A 24,726-nucleotide genomic window follows, 5' to 3' on the forward strand; every position below is an offset into this window, starting at 1 on the left:
CCACTGCTACTCACTGTAAAAATACTAGAACAGATGTAGAAAGCTTTCAAACAGAATATTTTGAATTAAGGTGCAATACTGGGAAAATTTTAGAAAGGTTCTTAAATTTATTATAACCCAAATTACATTATTTCCAAATATATTAATGAATGAGCAATTTCTACACATATTGTATTTTAAATTAATTGAACTATGCCGTCACTAAAAAAGGAGGAAGAATAATGTTGCTGATTCAGCATAAATTCCAAATTCACCACTTTTGAGTGTGACAACTGGGTGGCTTAAATAAAGACATACTATCAAAGTTTTTATAGGCCTCTGAAAGTCACAAAAGTCAGGGAGAGGTTAGTGGCCTCAGAACACAAATTCAACATACAAACAGGCAATGTGAAACATTTTAATCAAAGAGGGAACAGGAATCCCAATTTAGAAACAGACTGACCAGCAGCTGTCCTCGTTGTTTGTTCTCCAGAGACAGACAACGAGTTACCCACTAATCTTCCTGAAAACAAACTGAAATTTACAATGCATACTCTGAAGTTATTTTTGACAGGCCATGCAAATTAAAACTGTACAAGCTATCATCTCCTGCACCCAAGAGCTGTAGGAAGCCAGTGTCAAGCTGGAGGGGGGGAAGAGGTCGGAGGCTGGAAGTCTGTCATCAGTTGGGGGGCAGGTGCTTAGAGGAGTCTGCTATTATAGCACTCAGAAGTTTACTATAAACAGTCAACCACCAGCTTCTTAATTTTTATACTCGCCATCCATACAGCTATTACAGTGCACCCTCGTGAGTAGAGCAGCAAAGTAAAAATCTTACACCCAGTTTAGCCTGTTTTTGAACAGTCTGTGGAGAGATAGCTCTCTGAAAATCTACCAAAATCACTTCAGAGCATTTAATTTACTGACTGGAGCAATACCTGAGAGGCATAAAAAGCAGTAATAACTAGACATTTCCATCCAGAGAGCACTCTGCACCTTCAACAATAATGGCAGTGCCATTACCATAAATATTTCAGATTGCTCAGTCTCCCCATATTCCCCAACACAAACAGAACAACACTTACTAAAAATGCCTGGGACACTGTGTAAGAAATTGCATTTTAGCAAAGAACCATACCAAAACTCATAAAAAATACTGCATAGTGGACACCTTAAATGGTCATTTTATGTGATTTTGGTAACAAATCATTACCTCCTTTGTAAGAATTATGTAAAGAAGAAACTAACAAGAAAACCAACCAACCAAAAACAAAACAAAAAAATCCCAAACCTTGGCACCTTCATATGCTTTCCTCTTGTAGTAGACAATGTTAGTGGTTCTAAAATCCCACTTTCCAGGCAAAATAACGTACTGCTTTCATAGCTTTAGTGCTTTTAACAAACATGCATAAGACAATGTCAAGTGTACACACAAAAAATAATGCATGTCCAAGGGTACAACTTCTAATAACAGTTTATACTATATAGCTCTTCTGAGTTCCTTTTCTCAAGTACTCCAATAAATACAAAATATAAATCATTACACCTGAATATGCGAATTGCATATTACAATTAAAGTAACAAGTATCAGGTACATGATCTTTCCTGAAAAATTAGCTCAGAACCAATACTTTAAGGAAGCAAAAAAATCCTGGCTTAAAAATTTTAAAAAAAAAATTGCTGCATGCTGTAGGTACTACATGAACAAAGGTCTGATAAGTGTGATAGCCATAAAGAAGTCTATATATGTTGACAGAAAATGAGCAGAAGACTTACATATTCTCACTCTTCCTACATCAAGCTGCGGAACAGTAAAACTTAGGGTTTATGAGTTTGTATAAATTTAAATATATATGCATATTTACATATAAAATGTAAAATCCAATAGGGAAATCTGAAGGTGATATTCAAACTGAATATCCAGAAAAGAAACAGAAGAAAAGATTTCACATAAAAATTAGTCTATTATAGACACCGCAGCTTGTTGGTATAAGGGCTATGAAATACACTGCAAACCAGAACTATATAACCAATCTACTTTTACTTTGGTAGTAAATAAACACTCACCAACAAACGAGAGGCACAAGACTAGAAAATCAGATACTGCAGGAATGGTTCCACAACCAGATCAACTCAACAGACAAGTCTAACATTCCCCTACCACTGGTGGCACACCATACAGTTTAGTCACATAGAAAGGATACTTCCCTCATTGTATTTAATGTGCTTCAGTTATACATAAATAAATAACACACACAAACACACACACACTAGTTATTTGTCTGATATGAAATGTATCGAAGCAGACCAATTGATTCCCTGGAGAAAAACGACAACACATTTACAAAAAGTTACTGCCAACCAATTAACAGACCAGCTAGCAACTAGTCTAAACTGGGATGAGAGCAAACAAAGTGGGCAGAAGAAAAAGGGCTGCCAAGTGGAAAGTTTGCACCACCAAATCCTACAGATCACCATCACTGATCCATCTTCAGTATTTAAAACAAGGATAAAAAAAAATGTATTTCATATAAAAAACTGAACCACTGCTCTAATGTGAAGTTCGAACTGTGCACCTAACAAGGTAAACAAGCTTCACAAAGAATATTGTATCTTATATGTCTCCCTTCTTCATTTAAAGAAACCCAAACAAACACACTTGTTCATTCATTTGACAGATAATCTTCTTATGGGAAAGCAGAAATAGCCTAATTTTGAGAATTGCTCTTCCCTAACACCTGAATTTCCCCGGTGCACACCAACACACTGTACTCACCAGAATTTTACTGACCAACTTCTTTGAAGCTGCTAAAAAACCCTCCAAAACATTGCAGAGATGGAAGGGTGCCTTCCCAAGTAAAGATAACATTAAACTACTCGAGTAGTACAAGCTAATGTTGAAAATGTTTTACATTGCTAAGTATCAACAGTAAGGGAATTATATCATTTAACCTAAATTTGGTTAAGAACAGCTTATACCCAGACAAGCCTTTGAAAGGTAAACACAAGTTCCCATCTTTTACTTCACAAAAATTCACTTTTCATCACTGTATATACATCTATGCCGCTCATAACAAACAAATTCCACCACATTTGTCTTTTTTCTAATTATACTGCATATCATCCTTAAAAGTGGACCAAATTAGGATTAAACACACTTTAGGCAGGAATTTGCCTCCTTAAGTTTTTATGATATAAAAGCCAAAATATCAAGGTATCCATCTCCAAAAGGTTGTTCTCCCTGTCCACTACAAACAGTCCAGACATGCAAACTCCGGAACTTAAATATAGAAAAAGGTGAGTCAAGCCCTAAGAGCCTCCATGCTCTCAACCACCAGTACTTTAAGTTTCTGCTTCTTCCTTTTGAAAGAAAAAAAATTACTTCAAATTGGTATTTCTCTTCAGGTTTCATACCTTCTTCATTTTGGGCTGACACACAACACTTGACAGAGAAAGTTCTCAAAAGTATTTTCACCTGGAACATTACTTTTATTTAAGCATAAACTTGGCAGAGGAAAGAAAGGCATGGTGTTAGTTGCTTTTCATTTTGTGGGAGAGTTTTGCACGATTCTTATTCCTGAAATGTTAGCACTAGTTGGGTTCCAGACTATTTGATTATTTGCATTGCAAAAGGCACTTCTGGGCATCTCTGGGCTATTTATAGGACTTAACAAATTACTTATCTCCAGAAGTATATGTGAGTGTCAAAGCCTACTCTATAACATCTATAATATCTAACTCTATAATTCTGTGTTAAATTCACGACATCAGACAAAGAATAATGAATTTCTTTCTGCAATCAGTTAAATATCTAAATTAGACTCAGACAAAAGAAACAAGTGACAGGCAAACACTGACCATTTACCTCAAGACTGACTTTAAACACTGAAGATAGAAAAGCAGAAATGTGAACTTTCAATTTTCACGTGTTCAGACTTCTTCAATACACTCTCACTTTCCTGACCTCTCTGAAAGATAAAAGAAAATACTTGTTTCAATCCATTTTTTCTAGCCTAGTGAGAAAAAGAACCTTATGGGAAAGAACCTGTTGCTGCTTAATCCACGATAAACATTATGCTACTGAAATTCACCTCAGCAGTGGATAACAGGAAAAGCAAGAGAAGAAAGCTGAGTCACACCTGGTCATTTTCTCTCTAGAACACCAGCTATAACAATAATAAGGATTTATTTTGGGACAAGTATCATTTTGTGGGAGTGAAAAATGAAGTAAGAAATATAGAGACTGAAAACAAAGTCCAAGTCATTTAGCTTTATGACTAAAGCCTCAAAGATGTACAAACATAATGGTGAATTCAGGTCACCATTACAGTCACAACATTCAGACCATGTTTTCTTTCAAAACTTATGGTATTTAAAAACACTGCCAAGTAAAATCATAGATTATTATTTATCATTTTAGTATCAAGAAAAGGTGACAAAAGAGGAAAAAAATGCTCATACATCCCTTAGAATATTTTAAAATAGGGGAAGACCTCGATAGTGAAACAAAAAATAACACTTGGTAAGAAACTGGAATAATATGAGAACTGCCATCTAAAATTCCCCTGGCCCGACCCCCGGGGGGGTGGGGAAAAAGCCACCAGCATTCTTTGGTGTAAAGAACTGGCTACTCTGTAGCAGAATTTCTTACCTAAACAATACACTGGGAAAATAGTACTGCAGTGTCCTATACAGGAGTCAATTCCTATGGCATTAGACTACAGTTCTGTACCTACTGTCCTGCTGACACAATGTCACTTGAAATTTATTTGACTAGCAACTTTTGTGTGTGAACATAGAGAAATTAAGTATTTGAAAATACGCTGCACCTCATCTTTCCCATGAACTTTTTTAAATTTTCCCATGCTCATAGAAATGAAAATACTGGCTTGCCCAACTTTTTATTCTGCATTTGTTTAGTGTAAAGCACGTCATGGGAACACTAGTTTAAAGGAATCTTTTTGCATGAAAACACTGTTATTAAAATATTTCAATCAATTGAGTAGATTTACAAAACCAAATTTACATTTATAAATACTACTATGGAATTCACTGCACTTTGAAAAATGGGCAAGAAACAGGTCTCACAGAACAGAGGGCAAGAATAAGTTTGTCATCTTTCTCCTCCTGGCGTTCTCTTCTTTCTCCCTTTCCTATTACCATACATTTCAATTGGGAACATAACATTCCTTCTGCCAACTTCACCTACACAAAAGTGAAGAAGTACCTTCTGGTTTTCCTGTACTACTTATTCTAGTTTACCTGAATTACTTTTTCATTGTGGCATAATTAAAAATTTAACATCTCCATTTCAGGATACGTGTCAGGTGTTCTGGCTACTGGAATAGGAAGGTTGCTCATGCTAAATGCTCACTAAAACCAAGCATGATTCAGAAATTATGCCACTACTGTTCATAGTCTCCCTCTACCACTGACCAGACCTACAAGAAGTTTGAAATTAGTTCAGATAAGCAGAAGTGGTCCACGAACTTTCAGCAGTTAAATTTCAATGAACATGGTGGTCATGGCATATTAATTTTTGTTTCTGTGCAGCACAGAACTAAATCAATCTTGGCACAGCTGAGTATGTAAATTCACTAAGATGCATACAGTATTTCAGTCTGGCCTGAGCAACAGTTTCTGCGTGTGCTGAGCAAACATCTGTATTTCAATCTCCTTTGAAAGGAAAATTAATTCAAAACAAGATGGGCATAACCAGGCACCTTCAATAGCTCCAGAGCAGGAGCGTTCATCTTTCATATAAGACTAGTTAAAAACTCCATACAATTCAAAGGTTCAAAAACACATCTTCAACCCCTCAGATAGTATCCTTAAAGAAATATTTTTCTTGTTCAACTTCCACTAGTGCCAGAAACCACTATGCACCCCAGTCCTACACCCTCCCCAAATGCATAACTTCCCTTTATCAACTAAATATTAGGGCACTTCCCCCAAAAGCATACCTGTACTCTGGACTCTGCCTTTTAACAAAGGGCCCATAAACACCAAACCAAAGGTTGAGCTCTGGGATGTCTGGGGGAGATAAATGTCCTCTGAATCATTATGCTAAACTGTACTTCCCTTTTGCTCTTCCTTCCTTCAAGTACTTTGCTAAACCAGGCAAAGTGTCCCAGCAGAAATCACAGAGAACACATGCAATTCAGCCTGCATTATGGTGGTTGGGTTAACAGAGAGAATTTAATCCTCTTAGACTATGAAGGATACTTAAAACAGTAGTTACTATATTCAAAGCAGATATTGCATTCAACTTTTTTTTTTACATGGCCTTTATTCTGTCCTCCAAGAGAAGTTCCCTAAAGTCATGGATGATCATAATCTCAGACACCAACATAATTTTTTTACCTTAAATACTACTCATAAACAGCTGTAAGAGCATGGAGCTCACTGCCCTATTTTGACTCTTTCTGAAGCTGACTGTTTCCAAGGCCCTAACTATTTCTAAGCTTGGGTATATCTATAAGCAACAATGATTCTAGCAAAGAAGATATCAGAACTTCCTGTTATGTAATTTCTGAGCACTCCTCCTCCCCTCCACAAATATCTCAGAGCACACAGCTTTCGAGAACATCAGCAGAAAGAAAATGATTTTTCTTATCAGAGCAGTCAAACTGCAGACAACTCTAAATTGCTTTAGTGAAACTGATGACATTAATCTCATCTATTTGTGCAGGGAGATCAAAATGGAAGATAGGGTAATACTGACTTAAACCACTGCTAAAAAGAATTGTAGATATACTCTTTCAGTACCTGTGATATAAACCTACAGTGTACTTAACTAAATTCAAAAAGGTATAAACCAAGCAAAAAAGAGTTTTCGAAGTAAACTACACATCTACATATTACCCTGCACTATTCTGCACTGGTTTAACTCACAGCCCATTTAACTCAGGAATGCAATGTAGCATGTTAGTAGGTGCACACGGAGCAGCCCAACCTCAGATCTCAGATCCACTACAGAGACGTCTCTGTAGTGCATCTCATAAACTCAGCCACTCAGAGGCAGGTACCAATGTGTTCAGTTTCAGTATCACTTTGAGGCTGCAACATTGCTTCCTGGGCAGGAGTGAGATCCTGTCCCTGTCACAGCCTTCTACTGAGATGCACAGGCATGTCATAAATTCATTTTTAAACCAACTTACAGCAAGACAGATCAGTTTCTTTGACAAGGTGAGGCCTTATGTATTTATTTGTGCACATTTTTATACCCTTCCAGTTTTGCATTTTCTCTTCCTTCTCCCTGCAAAACCACCAATGTCACAGTTCAAAAGAGATGCAAAGAATGGTCATCTTCTCAGACAGAGCTATTTGAGAAAAGAAGAAAAGAAAAAACAATCAAGCTGGAGAAGACAGAAAAGGGAGACTGAGTATTCTGTCAGTGTCCTGACAGGCAGCTATTGCTCCTTTCACATTTTATTCTCTTCTCTCTTTCTTCATATCAAGCAGTCTCACTTAAAGTTTCTCTTTATACCTTGTGGAATCACAACTTTCTGCTTCCTTCCTTAACCTTGAAGAAACACCTTAAAGGTGCACTGTTTCCACATTTCTTCACTGGCCTCAGGAATATTTCCATGACTACTATGCTTTCTTTAAAAATTACTATTTTTCTGCAATCTGTGTTTCACTTGAAGTCTTAATCATCTGTGATGACAGTTGTATCAACAGCAACTGGTCATGATGTAACGAACGAGATCAACCACTTCTGGAGAAAAAACATATCACAAAGCTTTCAAGAAGTCTCAATATCTCAAATAACTTCTCAATAAAATGCCCGTCCATGTTTCAAAAGGGAAAAATCTATCAAAAAACAACACACTTGAAGAGAAAATAACATGTTCTTCATCGATAACTACGCTCTTGGGCCTTTCCAACTCCATTATTCAAGACCTATTAAAACCATCAACTTCACTAAGAAAGGGTTTGTATCGCACGTTTTTGGCTAAAGAGAGCTTACGGGAAGTTCAGATTTACAGCACTTACTGAAATAAATCTACCCAAAATAATTTCACAGTCCTATAAAGAAAAAAGTGAACAAAACTTCCATGTGGTTGAGCATGCAAGCTTTCAAACTAGGTGCAAAAACGCTTGTAACTACACGAATGTACATTCAAATGCAATGCACAGATATATGAACACAATGAACATCATCACTGATGTCTGAAATGCCAATTTATTACACACACGCATTTACTCCACAATGCCACTGACTACACATAGTTTTCAATAAGTGTGGTACACGTCAGATGCGACCTTACCTTCTACCAAAATTCTCCACACGCAAAGCATCTTTGCATCAATATTCCAGGCAACAGCGTGTTGGGTGTTTGACATACACTCAGCCGTATTCAGTTAACCTGTTTGATCTCTTCACTGGCCCGACAACTACATTTAAATGATGAATTTTTTATCATGATGCAGGTAAATGAAGTTAAACCAGATAAACCAGGTTTTACACCAAAAGGTCTTTCCGCTTCAGCAGTGGCTGCCCCTGCCTTAGACAGGCCAAACTCGGCTACAGGCTCGCTGTGCTGCAGATCAAAGCCGCGATCCCGGAGTCGATGGCACCGGCACAGCACCTGGAGCAGACAATGCCAAGAGCCTCCCGCAGACCCGCAGCGCGGCTCCCGATCTGCGCGGAGGCTGCGGCGCGTCCCCCTCGGCCGCCCACAGCCACCGCAGGCACCCGAGCTGCCGACACCGGCCGGCGGGGGGCGGGCGGCAGAGAAGGGCGCGGACCGGGGAGTGGGGCACACAGGGGAAAACCAAAAAAGCCTAAAAAGAGGCGCTGGGAAAGGAGGCAGCCGGCTGTTGGGGCACCTCCTCCCGCCGGGCACGGCCGCAAGCAGGCACCTCAGCAGCTCCTTTGTTCCACCCCTTCCCCTACTCACCCACGGTGGCCAGGGTCTCCAGGTCCTCCAGCTTGTAAGCGGCGGGCTCGAGCGCGGCGGGCGAGCCGGGACCGGCGGGGCTGGGGGCCGGCGCGGCGGGCGGAGGCGCGGCCACCCCCGCCGCCGCCGCCTCGCCGCCGCTCTTCGCCCCCATTTTGGCCTTGGCGGCGCTGAAGGCGTCCATGGGGCCGGGCGGGCGCCCCGCGGCCGCTCAGCGCATGGAGGAGGGCGAAAGGAAGGGGGAGGAGAGGGAGCGGCGGGCAGGCAAAGTTTCTGTCTTCAGCAGAAGGGGTGGCTGCTCCCGGGGGCTGGAGCCCGCTGCCGCCTCTGAGGGGGCACGGAGCCCTTCAGCATCGCGGTCGCAGCCGCCGCGCCGCCCGCCGGTGCCCGCAGCAGGGACCGCCGCGCAGACAATGGCGAGGGTGCGCCCAGCTGTGCCGCGCCGCGCTGTGCCGAGCCGAGCCCAGCCGAGCCGCGCCACACGCGGGGCGGGGGGGCGGGGTTTGCCGCTGCCGCTCCGTCCCGCTGAGGGCTGGCGGAGCGGGGAGGGGCCGGGGCGAAGCGCGGCCACGGCGCACAGCGGGAGAGCGGGGATCGCCCCTCGCCGCGGGCGCGGCCCGCGGATAGGTGGCAGCGCCGGTGCTCTCCGCTCGTCCTTCCACACCCCTGCGTCCCGCCCGAGGGGCGGCGCGGCGGTGCTGCGAGGGAAGGGGGTGGAGGGGAGCGTGCCCCCGCGCTCCCTCACTGCTCCCAGGCGAGGGGGTGGATCCCGTCCGCTTCCCGCAGAAAGTTAAAAATGAACGATGGGGCCCCTACGAAGCGGCCTCTGGGCCCACCCGGCTGCACAGTAACACCTCTGGGAAGGGCCGGTCGTTCCCCACGCGTGGGAGCTGAGTAATGCGGCTGTTCGGGTGTCAGCGAGTGTCCCTCACCCGCACGTCTTCTAATAGGGCTTCTCACACCTTGTTTAACTCCCCGTTTTCTCGCAGGTGTGGATACTGCACCGACCGCAGCCCATACCCGCCCCCTGCCCCATCCTGCGGGATATCTGTGTGGCTGGGGATGGCTGGCGGGTGTGCTGAGCTGCTCGGCTGAGCCGAGGAGGCGCCCACCGCATGTAGCAGCAGCAGCCGAGTACCGAATATAGCTCCTTCCTCAGCGGCCAAGACGCTGTTGACGATTACGCTGGAAGACAGGGAAAATTGGTGTGTGAGCCAAGTCACTGCGAAGTGTAGGTGTCAAAATTGGGAAGGAAATCCTAATTTTTTCCACGCCTTATTCTGGCTCGGTTTTACCCCGTTCACAACTCCCACCCTATGCTCCAGTAAGCAGGATATCTGCACAGCTGATGTGTAAGTCAAGTCACACGGCTGGCTTTTGGCATCTCCTTTTTATTAAATGTGACAACATGGGAATATAAGGCCTATTAGTTTCTATGTGGAGTAGGTTCAATAATAATGGGAAATAATCGTGTGTATGCAAAAAATGAATACAAATACATGTTATTTTTAAGAATTACAAATTTATGTACACCTATCTTGAATTTTAAGACATCCTTACAGTGTCATTTGTAGTCATGATACTCAAAGGACATGACATGCATTTTTATCTTTTAGCTTGTTTACACGAAGGGTTATGAGTAATTCGGAAAAACGTTAGGTCATCTCTGTTTCCTGTCAGCCTGTGAAGAGTCACCAGTCAAGGAGGATGACATCACTTTTGCTACAGAATTTCAGATTTCATTTGTGAACTCTCTGGAATGCAAGTTTTGCACTTCTGTTTTGCTTTACAACTTCACCTAATTTCTTTTTGTGCTTCTTTTTGTGCCGTGAGGGTGACTAAGCACTGGAACAGATTACTCAGGGAGGTTGTGGAGCCTCCCTCACTGGAGATATTCAAGAACCACCTGTATGCAATTCTGTGCAATGTGCATTAGGATGACCCTGCTAAAGCAGGGAGGCTGGACCAGATGACCTACTGTGGTCCTTTCCAACCTGTGATTCCATTCTGTGACTGTGTTTTGTACATTGTATGCGAGAACTACCATGATTCATGCCTTGAATGGAGTATTTTAAAGATTCCTGAAATGGAAACTGTAAATGTTCTGTTAAGCTATAAATTTAATTCCTGTTTGGTCAAAAGATGAGCAAGCCAACAAAACTCTCTTAACAATAACAGAAAATTTGTTTAAGATAACAATTTGAAAAATAAACATTTATACATCGAAGAAATCTCACTGTATATAAAAATGTAACTTTGGTTTTTTTAGCCAAATAGTTGCAAATTGAGAAAAAAGGTATAAGCTGATTGCGATCATTATTTTCAGGAGAAAGTGCCTTAACTTTGGTCTATCCAAGAAAATTGATATTTGATCTTCCTGAAACATTTTTTTTAATTAAAAACTAAGAAAACATTCACTGCTCAGATGTTAAAAAGGACATAAAGTACTTTACAGAAGGTAAATTACTTTCAACTGATATTTCCATTTATGCTACAAACTTTACTTGATGATTAAATTACTTCCATTCAGGAACTTAAAACTTTCTTTTAAAGAGCCTCCTGCTGCCATGCTTCAACAGTTGGTGGCCTGTACAACAACACATATTCAAAAATACTATGATTCAGCAAGGTTGCTAAGCACAGGATTAGTTCCATTTGATGCAGTGTTTTAAGATTAAAATTAGCTTACTTCCTTGGCATCCAAAGCATTTGCTAGTTGTAGTTGTAGCAATATAATTGCAATGTTTATATTTAGAATGTCAACATACTATTAGTGTGCTTTGCCACCTCTGTATAACCTACTTAGAATTTATCTTGCAGATACTGATTATAATTCACAGTACTTCAGGGAAAGAAAATACCATTCTTTCTACATAGAGCAAGACTGAGAATCAAAACTCCTAATTTCAGAAATTGCAAGCGAAAGTAGAGATGACCACTGGGTTGCAATAGTGGATATGAAACATAGTTTCTTGCCCAATTTGGACGTAATTCATAAGCAAGTCTGCAGCCCTGTGCTCCTTTTTTCTTTCAATTTTTCCACTATTCTAACTTAAAATGTGAACTTTTGGTCACAGGTACTTTTTGAATAATTTTAGCCTTTCCCTTGCTCTTGATAATTCATAGTTCTCAATTTTTTCACTTTTTCCACACATGCATTAGGTACCTACAGCTAGGTTCCTGTATCTTATGTTTCCATTCCTTTCCCTTACAGGTGCTTACACCAAAGGTTAGCTCTATTTTCATTTTCCCTCAAAAGTATCAGATGTTACAGATGATCCTTTCCAAAGACAGTAAATGCCTTTCTAAATAAAAACCAAAAATCCAGAGAACAGTAGTTTAAATTGTTTTCTCAGTAGTCATGACTTTAGATGAGGGTTTATTCTTCCATTTCATCTGCAAAAAATATTCAGTGTACTTATATTCCTTTATAAGCTCAGAATTTTGAGGATCCAAAAGGGTCCCAGGTGTCAATTTGGTTACTTCCTGCTGCCTTTTATGTATGTAGGTTTGCCAAACTTCAGCATGTGTAGCCACACCAATAGTTCAATGATTATTTGGGTCCTAAATTGCTAACCTTCCTCCCATTCCTTCCTTTTTGTTTGTTTGTTGTTTTTTTATTTCCTCTCAAGAAACCTTTAGTAAACTAATGGAAAGGATTACAAACATTTTACCTTTCAATGAATTGGTATAGCAGATCATTTCTCTGTAATTTTGAGGGGACACTGTGGTACACATACCGTGCAGATGGAATGTGATTAAAGCACCCAACTCTCTGGGAAAGGAATCAGTCATTTAAATGTCTCCATGACTGCAGACAAAAGAGTCTTTCCTGTGGTCTGAGCAGGTTTGCGTTTGTCTACCTGAAAGCCTACTTCTTTCTGCCCTGCAAATATATGATTTTCCTTACAAATCTTGTTAAAGCCTATCTTTACCATCACTGTAATAGTGAAACTACTGCAACAAGTTTGCTACAGAACCTGTTAAGACCTGTAGGGAGGAAATGGAGAAGTCCTTCAATGGTGGTTGTTACTAATGAATAGGTCTGTATCGTCTCCTTTAGTCACATTACTTACAGTGCCTAAAAACGTGGGACTGGACTGAGAAGGAAGAATAACTAGTACAGATAATTAGTACTGGTATATGTTTTTCATCTTCTGTTTTGTTTTGCTAAAGAAGCTCATGATCAGGCAAGCCCTATGAAGTAAACCAGCACCCTTTCGTGCAAGAAATCCTGGCCTGTGACAAAGGAAGGGGGAAATTGTTCCACCCATCTGAAGCAGTTCCTTCATATTATGGAAATAAAACCATTTGTTTAATGAACAATCACACATCATGTGAATATATCTACACATTTATATAGCAACTATCACACTTTTATTTGAATATGAGTATGTTTAACATTTTTTTTAAAAGCATTTAAATTTTGATGAGTATAGTGGCTGAATCCAAATAAGAATTTAAACACCAAGAATATGACGTAGTTGCCTACATCCAAAACTGTGATTCTGTTGAGTCTTACTGAGTTGACGCCTCGCTTCGGAAATGCATCGACGTAGCCAGTTCAAACATTGAAATGCTGTTACTAGGGTGTCTAGACTTCTGCTCAGTCTGAGCAAGTTTGTGTCTAGCTTCTGCCAAAACTAGATTGTGATCTGGAAATAAGATGTTACTTTGCCTACTTTTGCTGAGGAACTTGTTCTGTTAAGCATTCTGAAAGTATATCTCACATATATGCAAAACTTCTCCCCTCACAAAAGTAAGTCATGGACAACTTTTCAGAAAAAAATATGTTAGAGGAATGCTGTGTTATCCAATAGGAGACCCTGAAACAACACTGTGCTGGATAAACTTTTTGAAGGCAGATAGTGATATTTTCTTCAGTTCAAAGATAGAATAAAGTGGCAATGCACTAGGACATATTTTTGTTCATTCTTTTCTCCAAACTACTAGTTATGTATATTGACACTAACACATCTCATTTTGAATATCAAGATAGCATGCAGGTTAGAGCAGTCACCCAGCCAATGGGATATCCAGAATTGTTCATCTTGATTGTATGGAAGGAATTCCCATTCTAGCCTCCCTTCTTTAAATTACTGAAGGCAGTTGCAGGACATATTCTCCCATGCTGTGCATTCTTACTTCACAAATGCTCCATTTTTACTGTGCCCAGAAAATGAAGCGTTTGCTACGTTGCTCTCTAGAATGTTGCAAAAATTGTATAAATTAAATAATAGTATGAGTCATACTACATAAAATTTATGGTATGCAACTATAGTGTGCTTTTACAACTTTTACAAATTTTACCATGCTTCTGGAAAGAGTAGTGTAAAATAACGAATTCCACAAATTATTAAATTAATTTGAGTTTTATCAATATTTTTTGGTAGCAAGACACACCTTATTTGAACTTTATACAATTCAGTGTAGTCAAACAGAATAATAAACCCCATCTGTTGCTACCAACTTCATAGAACTAAGCTATCTCAACAAGGAGTTCTCAGTCAGAAAAATGTAAAATTTCTGTGACAAAATTTCTCCCCCTGTATTTAGAATATTTAAGACTTTTAAAGTGAAATTGTCTATGTCTCTTTTAAGACACACTCATCTAATGCATTAACAAAATAAATCTGTTAATTCAAGATTTTTAAATTCTGTTTGGTTTCATGTTGATGTCTTCATGTTCAAGACTAAGGATTTGCCAAGAAAAAAGAAACAGCTAAAATCTTCCTTTAGTCAAAGGCATCAAAGTGAGAATGATACCAGGCTTAAGAGTCCATTGTAACTTCATTGATTTAGTGTCAAGTTTTCCACATGTCCTAATTTATGTGGGCTTCAGTCTTAGAAAGGTGTGGTTCATTTTAACCTGATCCAAATTCAGGCTGCTAAAGTTCTGTTGTCCTCCTCCCTCTCTCCCATCAGCAGTCCCACCCACGCCCTTGCTTTTGCATTTGACATTCAGGTAGCTTCCTGGTGAGCCAGTTCAGGAATTAGTTCAGGGATTTATTTATTAGATAAAGTTATTAGAGTTTCTAGCCAAATCACTTGCCCAAACTCTTACCATGCACAAGGTTTTAGGGCATTTAATGCCCTAATCACTTAGCCGTAGGGAATTCTGAGCCAGATTGCATTTCCATCAAGCTGGTTCAGCTTTATCCACCACTTGCTTTTGCTTATGCCTTTGGTGTCTATCCCATTGTCTCTTGAAAATAAAAAATCAGCACTTTGAATACTTCATGGATGTACATGGTTGCAGCCGAGGTTGGTGTTTCCCATTAACGGTTTTTAATGAGACCTTCATTCAGAAGTCTTTTCCAGCCGAAATGATTCTATGTTCTGGATGAATAAATCACTTCACGGTGGCGTTGAGGCTGGCCATAAAACCAGAGGAATGAGGTGGGCACCTTGTTTAGATTGTAAGGATTTGTAGTATTCTGGATTCCTTTCTTTCCCTAGCTCTATCAGAAAATATGCAGTTAAATTTAACTCAGGTTGGCTCCAGGCAAGAGGCTGGCACTCTCTTTCTTACCTCTGAAGCACTTAAAATCAGCTAAGCAAAATCCGACCCTTTTTTACTCCAAGTTTAAGCAAATCTCTACAAATCTTTGCAGTTCATCTCTAAAACAAAGATGACATCACATCCCCCCAAGTTTTACAGATAGTAAAGACGTTTTATAAATATTTGTATGCATGGCTAAATGTAAGCAAATCTTGTGGTGTTTTTTTTTATTGAAAGCAAAATGCTTGCATGCATGAAAGCTACATCTTTAAAATTGGGATGGAACTGTGAAAAGAAAGGGCATTATCAGTTGAATCCAGCAACATTAATTATACCTTTATTACCTGTAACTGATATCTTTTGCTGTGAAGTAATATATTCTTAATCTTCTCTTAGTGTAATTAAAATATTATAAATTCTTTAAATTAATTCTCCAATGTCACAATTACAACTTTAACACTTCAAGCTGGCCTAATTTATACTTTTATCTCTTATTATAAAATAAAATTCTTATAGAAACATGAGCTGAAGCAGATAGAAAAGTCTTCAAAATACTTCTACTGATACTCTTACAATCTGATTACTACTGAAGGTGAAGAAATAGATTTTAAATTTCTTAGAATTTTTGTACTTTTACATATGAAATTATATTTATGTATGATATTCAAAGTCTTTTTCTGCTAAACAAATATGTATTTTCCTGAACAAATATAAAGTGATTCATTCTTCTGTTTACAGTTCAGTTCATGAACTGTTCAGTACACGAGAGTCGTTGCGGACTCATTAAGCAAAAGTATTGAAGCACCTACTTTATTTCTGTTAGTTTTAAGCAAGTGCCTACATTCTGTTAAAGCCAATGGAGTTAGTCACAAGGTGCAATATTTCAATGGCTTCAGTTACAAGAGTTTGCATGAATACCTAAAGTCATGCATTCACTTATGTGCTTTTATGAACGAGAGCATAAACTGAAAGCATGACAGCAATGAAACTGAGAAGGAATCAAATTTCAAATATTAAATGAAAATACATTTTTCTTAAGCATCTTGCTCATTTAATTATGAACTTTGGAAAAAAAAAAAGTTGCATTGTGGCTTTTAGGAAGAGCCAAGTTAATATATGATCATTATAGGTTATACCCAAGCATATATACTTGGGGATATCTACTAAATAGCTGGTCAAAATAGCTCCTGAAGGAGAAGAAGGATAGTTTGTTATCAAGGGCTTTTAAATGTGAATTCATTTATTGCTATCACATTTTTTTTCTACTTTACAGTACATTTTATTTTTTTTTCATTGTATATTGCTTAGACGTAGTATAAAATCTGTGAAGTAGTCAACATAAATATAGAATGAAGTGAATGTTGGGCAATACAGAATATGAATGTGGCTGAGTTCAGCAATGTATGAGCAGTCCAATAGTTCATTGATCTTGCAAAATAACTAATTACGTAACTCCCCTACTATACTTAGCAGCCAATCTCTGGCCTTTGAGTCAACTTTGTATGTATTGAAAGGCAATGGATCATTTCTCTAGCTGGAGAGGATCACTCAGTCATAGTTCTGTTAAGGATGAAAACTTTTAGAAAGCCAAGTTTGGTACACAGTCATTCTTCTATCCAGGTTTCAGACACTGATGTAATTTTACAAATTCTGGACAGATGAAATTAGGATTACTTAACTAAATTTAAAATCCAACAGTTCAAATTCAAGCTAATAGCATTTCAGGGGATAGGTTACTGCATTCAACTGGTGCACTGTCAAAGCAGTTCCCTGCAAGTCAGAGAACGAAGAAGACAGTGACTTGAATCAGAGGAAAAATTCATTTAGGAAGAAGAGATGCTTTAAGTCATCTCAAAATAATTGCAAGCATTCTTTTCCACCTTTGAGCGTAGTATATGTAGGGATCAGATCTTATCTGTCATGAGATAGAGAGGTTATATTCATCATTAACAAATTCACTGTATCAAAGTTTATACCCAGTGTTTTGTAAAATTTCTTGACATGTTTATCTATTTTTGCCATGATTATTTTTCATCATTCACTCATCTACTTCTCATAGGCATAGAGATATTTCTGTGATGACAGAGACTTTGTATTAGGTATAATCTACATACACTTCAGATTAGTTGGTTTGTTTGCTGGGATTAGTTAGTAATGACATACTCCAAGTATTGAAAAAATGGTTGCTTAGACACTGATTCAAACCTAGTGAAAATTAACATGAATCTTGCACTTTCTGATGTCCAAGAGTAGTAGATAATATATAAAAAATTATGTATTTATTTTGTAAAATAATAAATAATTTTGTGGAATCTCGGGTTAGAGGAGAAGGATCTTTGTTGATGTTTTCCTCCATTTTAGGAGGGAAAGAAGTATTTTGTATTTCTCAAGAAGTATTTTGTGTTTATTTGCATTTCCTATGACGTTTATATGTATATATGAAAGAATACAACAATTTTCATTTTTATTAACAACCACTGTGATTATTGTAATTTGGAATTCAATTTTAAACATTAGCATTTCAACATGTGAAGTATTTTCCTTGCCATTAATATAGGCAATTCTCGTAATACTTTAAGTTTGTCTGAAATGTTGTGAATATCTTTTTGCATGCATGTGGACATTCCTCTTGTGCAGAAGGCTCTCACTGGTTGTGTAGCTTTTTTCCCTGTTTTGTAATATTTGCAGGGAAAGGAAACTGCAGGTAGAAAAGATGATTAGGAGATTTTACTGGAACTGCAGGTAACCTTTTGTACTGCCGCTCTCCTTTATAAATGTCAGAGGCAATCCTGCTCATGTTGAAAACAAGAGAAGTTTTGCTGTTGGTTTCACTGTGCTCACCATTGGGGAATGGAGTTAACTGATAATCAAGCACAACACAGAGCAAGAGAGTCGTTAGTTGTCTCATTCTCTCTCAAAAGTTTTCTGTTGGAATGAATTGTGAGGTTTTGTTTTCAGTCATGGCTTGTCTCTTTACAGTCCTCAGCTGCTCCAAATGGGCTTCACAAGGCAAACACTTGGGTCCACTGCCTCTGTTGAATATCCTGCTTCTGTCTCTCTAGCCTTGCTTGAGAAGGGAACACAGCAATTCCCTAGAACCCCTATTCCTTCTGATCTGATACTGAAATACTGCAATACCGCTCTCAAATGTGCCTGTACATGTCTGCAACTTATTAACTAGAAATAGAAGGGGAAAAGGGTGAGAGAGGACGAGAACCATAATAATGCTCTTTCTGCGCTTATTTCAGAATGATTTTTTTATTATTTAATCAAATTATTTTCATTTTGAACTGTCCTATTTTCATTCTGCCTCTTTCCTATATATGTGTCATGAAAACCACACAGACACATGCAATTTATTTTACTAAAAAAACTCTGACTATATATTTTTTATTTAAAAAAATTAACTCTGTTTTTAACTTGTGCTGTGTTTAACTACTTGATAGGTTCTGTGACATAAGTGTTTGTTCTGTGTTTGATTACTCCTTTGTGCCTGTTATTCTTCAGATACTTTACTGCCTTAACTGCTTTATCAGTGGTGCTACTTTCGTGTTATAAGAAGCTGTCCTCCTCATGTTTATGTACTGTGGTTTCTTATCTGCTTCTGTTTTTACACACTCTTTCATCAGACAGCCAAACAGTCTCCTTGCTTAGAACAAGGATGACGCTTATACAGCTGCAAAGGTTACTACTCAAAAACGAATAGAAAACTCTGCCAGATGGCTTCACTTTTTTCACATTCTCCATTAAAAAGCATACCCAAATTCATGATAGGAAAGTCTGTGAAAAGTGAAAAATGTAAATAATAAGTAATAGTAAACATATAGGCCAAGGAGAAAGAGTGTTTTGCGTTGGAAAAAACAGTGCCATGTAGGGTGGGCAGGGTAGTAGGAGTCAGGGCAGCACTTCCAGGTGGCCCAGCTAAGGAGGAAGTCTGCTGAGGATTTCTGAGCCCTGGAAAAAGCCTTTTGAAGGAGAGTGTTGGTAGGGTTTACTTTTTCAGCTTCCTTCTGAATGTCTAGTGAGGGTAACAGCAGATTTACATTTCACTGGGGCCTGAGAAGCCCAGTCTATAGAAACGAGTGAGGAGAGAAATTGGATTTGAGCATACCATGGTTCATTACATGACTTTCCTGGCCAGCTCTGTCCATTTCAAAGCCCATAGGTGAAATGGGCAATAAATGCACATGTGATAGCACATATGCATCACATATGCATCTGATTCTAAAATTAATGGGAGAAAGATGAAGTTCCTTAGCAATGATTTAGCTGGGTTCACTGATTGTTTTTACTATCTGCATTCGAGCAGCTGGAACTTGGGGAATACTGAAAAGAAGAAAATTATTGTAATTCGGAAAAAAATGTAGGTAAGGGGATAGAGAGATTTCACAAAGAAATAGTGGTGAAGAGACAGAAGTGCTTTCCTAAAAATGCAGAGGTACAAGTTTTAAGGTACAGGTGACTAGGGGAGCACTTGGTGAGGTGTTTCTTAATGAGAATATGCCCTTTAGGCTGGACAGCTGACCACCTTTTGTGGTGTAATTTTCATCCATAATTGTTCTGTCAGTGGCGATATCTGACTGTGTTAACCTATTCCCGCAGTGGATTTCACATAGGAAGAGTGAGGATCTTAATGAAGGGACGTGCATGAGGCTTTCAGAAGTTAAGAATTTAAAAGCTGAAAATGTAAAAATCATATTGTTATGGTGCTACAGATAGAAGAGTATCAAGTCTAAATTGGAAGATGGAGACATCAAACATTTCTACAGATTTATTCAGTACTCTTCTACTCTGTTATTTGGGATGGAGTAACTTTTACATAACCATTGGTAGATTTTCCATTCACTATAAATATTCACGATCTTTAAAAGCGTAGTACGCTGTTCTTCTAAAGGTCATTTTTACTATTTGATGGAAAAAGATAAGCCCAAAGATGACTTGTGCATTTGAGAAGAAATGTGAGAATACTTGGTGATATTATTTCTGAGATTCAATGAGAAGTGGTTTTCACTAGCTGATTTCAAAAGCACTATTAGCATTTATTTGGCAATATTACAAGTAGTACATATCTTAATCTCATTACGTCATAGATTATTTTAAATTCTTAAAAATCTGTAGTTATTTGCTGAACATAACATGACAACTTTGATATTTGTTCAAAGTTTTTTTGACAGAAAGGTTTTAATTTTAGATAAGGTATCAAAGTTTGACAATTTATTCTCCCCAGCCACATTCAAGGATTTTGAGAAAAATAGAATCTTTAATGAATTTTAATGGAATCAGATGGCAACTTGAAGCTTTTATTGGATAAGTCCGTCGAAAATGTATTTCTTAGTTTGGTCTTGTTTTATGAAAGCAATTATATGTGTGTTTCGGTTTAAGCTTGTTTATGATTTGAAATCAGTAGGAGCAAAAGAAATGTTTAAGTGCTTTGTTGACTAACAAAAATAGAGCACATACTTAGCAGAAACTGCTTTACTAGATTGAAACTCTTCTAATTTATACATTTTCTCCAGTTTGATGAGAGTAGAATGAAGTAAGAAAACAAAAAATACCCTTTGATCTGACTGAACTATATAAAATACAGGCATGGCTCTGTAGGAACCTATTGTACCAAATCAGGCCAATTCAGCAGAATGAAGCTTCAAACTGCATATTCTTATTACATGTAACACTAATTTCACTGGGTGTGAAATTGTTTTTTGCTAATGCAAAAAGCATGAAATGAGCACTGAGCAAGGAATACCTCATAGAAATAAAGTACCACACTGATGATTTCTGACAGTGGGTAATGATTTAAGAGAGGGAAAAGGTGTTCTTTTGACACAGGCTTGCTGCAAACTAAAAAAGAAATAACTTTCCAGTATTTCTTTAGCACCCTAATTTATTCTTTTCTGAAGAGGTACTAAATTTTTATTTCACAAAGCAGTAAAAGTGTTGAAAGTGAAACTATGAATGCAAAGGAAATATGATATTAGAAATATAAATTTTTGTGGTTTTATACATTTGCTGAAAATATGAATTAATTTCTTGCCAAATGAACCTTAAAGTGCAGTGCAGAAATAAAAGACTAGCAAATGATACATTATTGACATATGTAAACATGCACATGTCTGTGCTAAGGCCTTCCAAGTAATTAAAATTATTTCTTTTAGTTCACACATGTTAATATAATGTAAGGGCCTAGGTTAACCCTTAAATTACAGAAATAATGTAAGTTTTCAGTGGAAGTGGTTATTCATCAGGTATTTCAAACTAAAACGGAAATGATAAAAATATCCTGAAAAGATTATTCTTTGCATGAGATGAAGATCTGCCTCAGTTCTGAGAAGTGTTTCTGCTGAAGCTGTGACAATCAGTCACGGCCATGAGAATACCTACTCTGTGGTGCAGCCTGGTAAGGTCTAAGGAGGGGATTATTTCAAGATGGGGAAAACCTCTAAAGCCCTTCAAGGCCTCTTGCTATATACCACAGAAAGATTTCTGGTGATTTCTGTTTGCTTTATATGTGGCTCCGAAAAACAAATTATTAGCTTACAATTTTATTCTTTGGAATTTGCTTTTGTAAAATGTAAACATGAACATAAAGTAGTATACCACTTATTTCAGTCTAATTCAGTATTCCTGTTCTTATCTAAGTGTATGCTAGTGAAAATCAAACATTTTCTAAGTGGTTCATTTACTGAACTCAAGGAACTTTAAAACTAGATTAGAATCATGATTTACATTGCCATGTTTTAATTTGAAACAAAATCTTTCAAATTTAAACAAAACATTGCTTAAGGGTCTAATATTTTTCTTCTGAAGACACATTTGTTGATTACTTCAGTGTCTCTTTGAGTTATGCTTTGCACTTTCTCAAAAGCATATAATGACAATGTAAAATGCCATGCTATATCTTTGCTTCTCTTTTAGAAATCTCATAGAAAATTGAATTTATTCACTGTTTGAATTTTGAAAACAGGCACATTTATTCAATATAGCAAACAGTTTTCTGAAAAAAATTCCTTTTCCATGAGTGCAGGGGAATTACCTGGTTTTGATTTTCCCTCTGCAAAATTCTCTTTGTTTCTCCCTGAAGGACTTGACCATTTCTGAGGCATAAAAAGAAGAAAGAATGAGCGCTGCTAACTACACTAGGGTAATACTGAAACCAGAGTTGCAAAGCCCAGTGCACTGCGTGAGGAACTAGTAATCATCCATGAGTGAGCGTAGGTGAGAGAAGGAAAGGGCAAGAGTGTGTGGGCAAAGGTGAGAATTTACTTTTGATATTCAAAATAGTAGTATACAAAATCAAGATTGAAATGCAGGTTCCTTATCACCTCAGGCATTGGGGTAAAATGAGATTCTGGCCAAGTCAGCAGTCCTCAGCTGATTGTTTCTTTTTCCCTCAGTCCCTTGCACTTGTCCCCTCTGTTGTGCAACCACCCAGTGAACAGTCCTGGCAAAGATGATGTCACAGAATGAGAGGACTTTCTCCAGCCTCACCAGTTCCTTGATTTGGGTCACTACACAGTTACAAAAATAGCTTTCCCAGAAAAATGAAAGAAGTGATCAGGAAAAGAGGAGGTACGGGAGCCCACATAAAATAATGACCTCACAGACGTATTTTTGTCAAACTATGTCTTGCCATTGACTTGCTACAGAATATAGTAGAGTCAGAACACTTCTATTTCCTCCTGAATCTAGATATAATGTAAAGCTGCTTTATAAGACCACTATTCTTAAAAACAGAACATTTGCTTATCTTCAGTTAATTATGAAATTGGTTTTTGTACCTAAGAAATAATCTGCTTCATCAAAATTAATAAGAATAGTCAGAAAAGACACAAAGATAGTGAAACCTGTCTTTAGTGGTTTCTATTATTCTTAAGACTGCATTCACAGTTAAATTGTAAACTGTAGTCTTTGACAATAAACTCCATGGGTTTAATCCAAGTGATTTCTTTTGTATTCCTATTTCTTTTACATTCCTATAGCACATTAACTACCTTTTATAACATTAACATGTCTTTTACTGTTGCCTTTTTTTTTCTTCTTCTTTTAGCCTTATTGTCACAAGTATTTGGGAAGAACCAAATCTTCATGCAGTTGAAAAAGAAATCTGACATTTTAACGTCTATTTATTTTGTTGTAGTATCTCATTGGGGCCCCTGGTGGTCTAGTGGTTAGGGTGCAGGACTCTCACGGCTGCGACCCGGGTTCGATTCCCAGCCCCCCGGGCAGATGGAGCTCGTCAGCCCTGTAAGGCAATCCATCTAAGAGAAGGTCACTCTAAACAAACCTACGTCCTGGGGACCTCACTGCCACTGTCCAAGCTTGCTTGGCCCCGGCAGATGAACCTCAGGATTAAAGGGTGGGCTCAGCTCAGCGCACACTGGGTCTCACCTAAAAAATCCACTGCGCAGGCTCGAAGGGTTAATGACCTTTCCCAAATCTTCGCTCGCGAAGACTGGCCATTATTATTTATTTATAGTATCTCATTAGAGCCATATTCAACCCAAGATCTTGCCAATCTTGACTTCTTTTTATTATTCATAGTTGTTTATTAACTTCCTTTGAAATACATTTTACAAATATTGGACAGATCCCCATATGAATTTCTCAACAGTTATTATCAAGGTGCTATTACATTTTCTGATTTTTTGACATTTTTCATTCCTTTTTCCATTATTTCACATCTCTGTCTTTAGCAATCTTTTTTCTTATGTAATTGCATCTCACCATTTATAACAGAATATAATATAATATATGTGGAATCTGCCATGGCTGTTGGATTGAGGACTAAACCCTGTGCTACCATACAGTACATCTGAACTTAATTGTGTTATGTTTTGTTCTTCCTTATGACATATTTAACATTTCTATTTCTCCATATTTGTCCATATCTTTCATCTCTTTTCTCATTCTGGAACAGAAACAGTTTGTTCTGGAGCTCTCACTACTTTTTGTTGTTTAGTAGCTTGCAAACTTACTTATCCTGCATTCTATCTAATTTTCAGTTCTGTAAAGCTTAAATATTTCTGTCATATTTCACTCATTCTCATTCACAACTGTCTTTCCTTCTGCTGTTTTAGATTTATTTCACCTTCTGTAGCAGCATTTGTGTCTGTTTATGTCATACATGTCTATTTAAAATTTATTGATCTGACCCTAATGATTCAATATTTTACTTATTTTTCAGGAATATAAATATTTAACAGATTTTCTATGCCATGGCCCTTCCCTGTCCTTCTCATTCATTTCATATATATTTACTTTATCAACTGAATCCTTATGTTTTTCAAAATATGTTTGGCAAAAGTTCTCTTTGAGTGATTAATGGGTTGATTAAATATT

General features: G+C 38.1%; 1 protein-coding gene across 1 annotated transcript in view; it reads right to left on the reverse strand.

The window, feature by feature from the left end:
• The window catches only part of PRKX (protein kinase, X-linked), a 52,553-nt gene extending 43,484 nt beyond the window's left edge, over positions 1–9,069 (reverse strand). The window contains exon 1 of the mRNA XM_017828981.1: positions 8,886–9,069. Within this exon, the coding sequence (XP_017684470.1) occupies positions 8,886–9,069 (184 nt within the window). The remainder of the gene's footprint in view (positions 1–8,885) is intronic.
• Between the last annotated feature and the right edge of the window lie 15,657 nt (positions 9,070–24,726).

This window comes from Lepidothrix coronata, unplaced genomic scaffold (assembly GCF_001604755.1).
Source record: "Lepidothrix coronata isolate B3197 unplaced genomic scaffold, Lepidothrix_coronata-1.0 Scaffold155, whole genome shotgun sequence".
Lineage (NCBI taxonomy): Eukaryota > Metazoa > Chordata > Aves > Passeriformes > Pipridae > Lepidothrix > Lepidothrix coronata.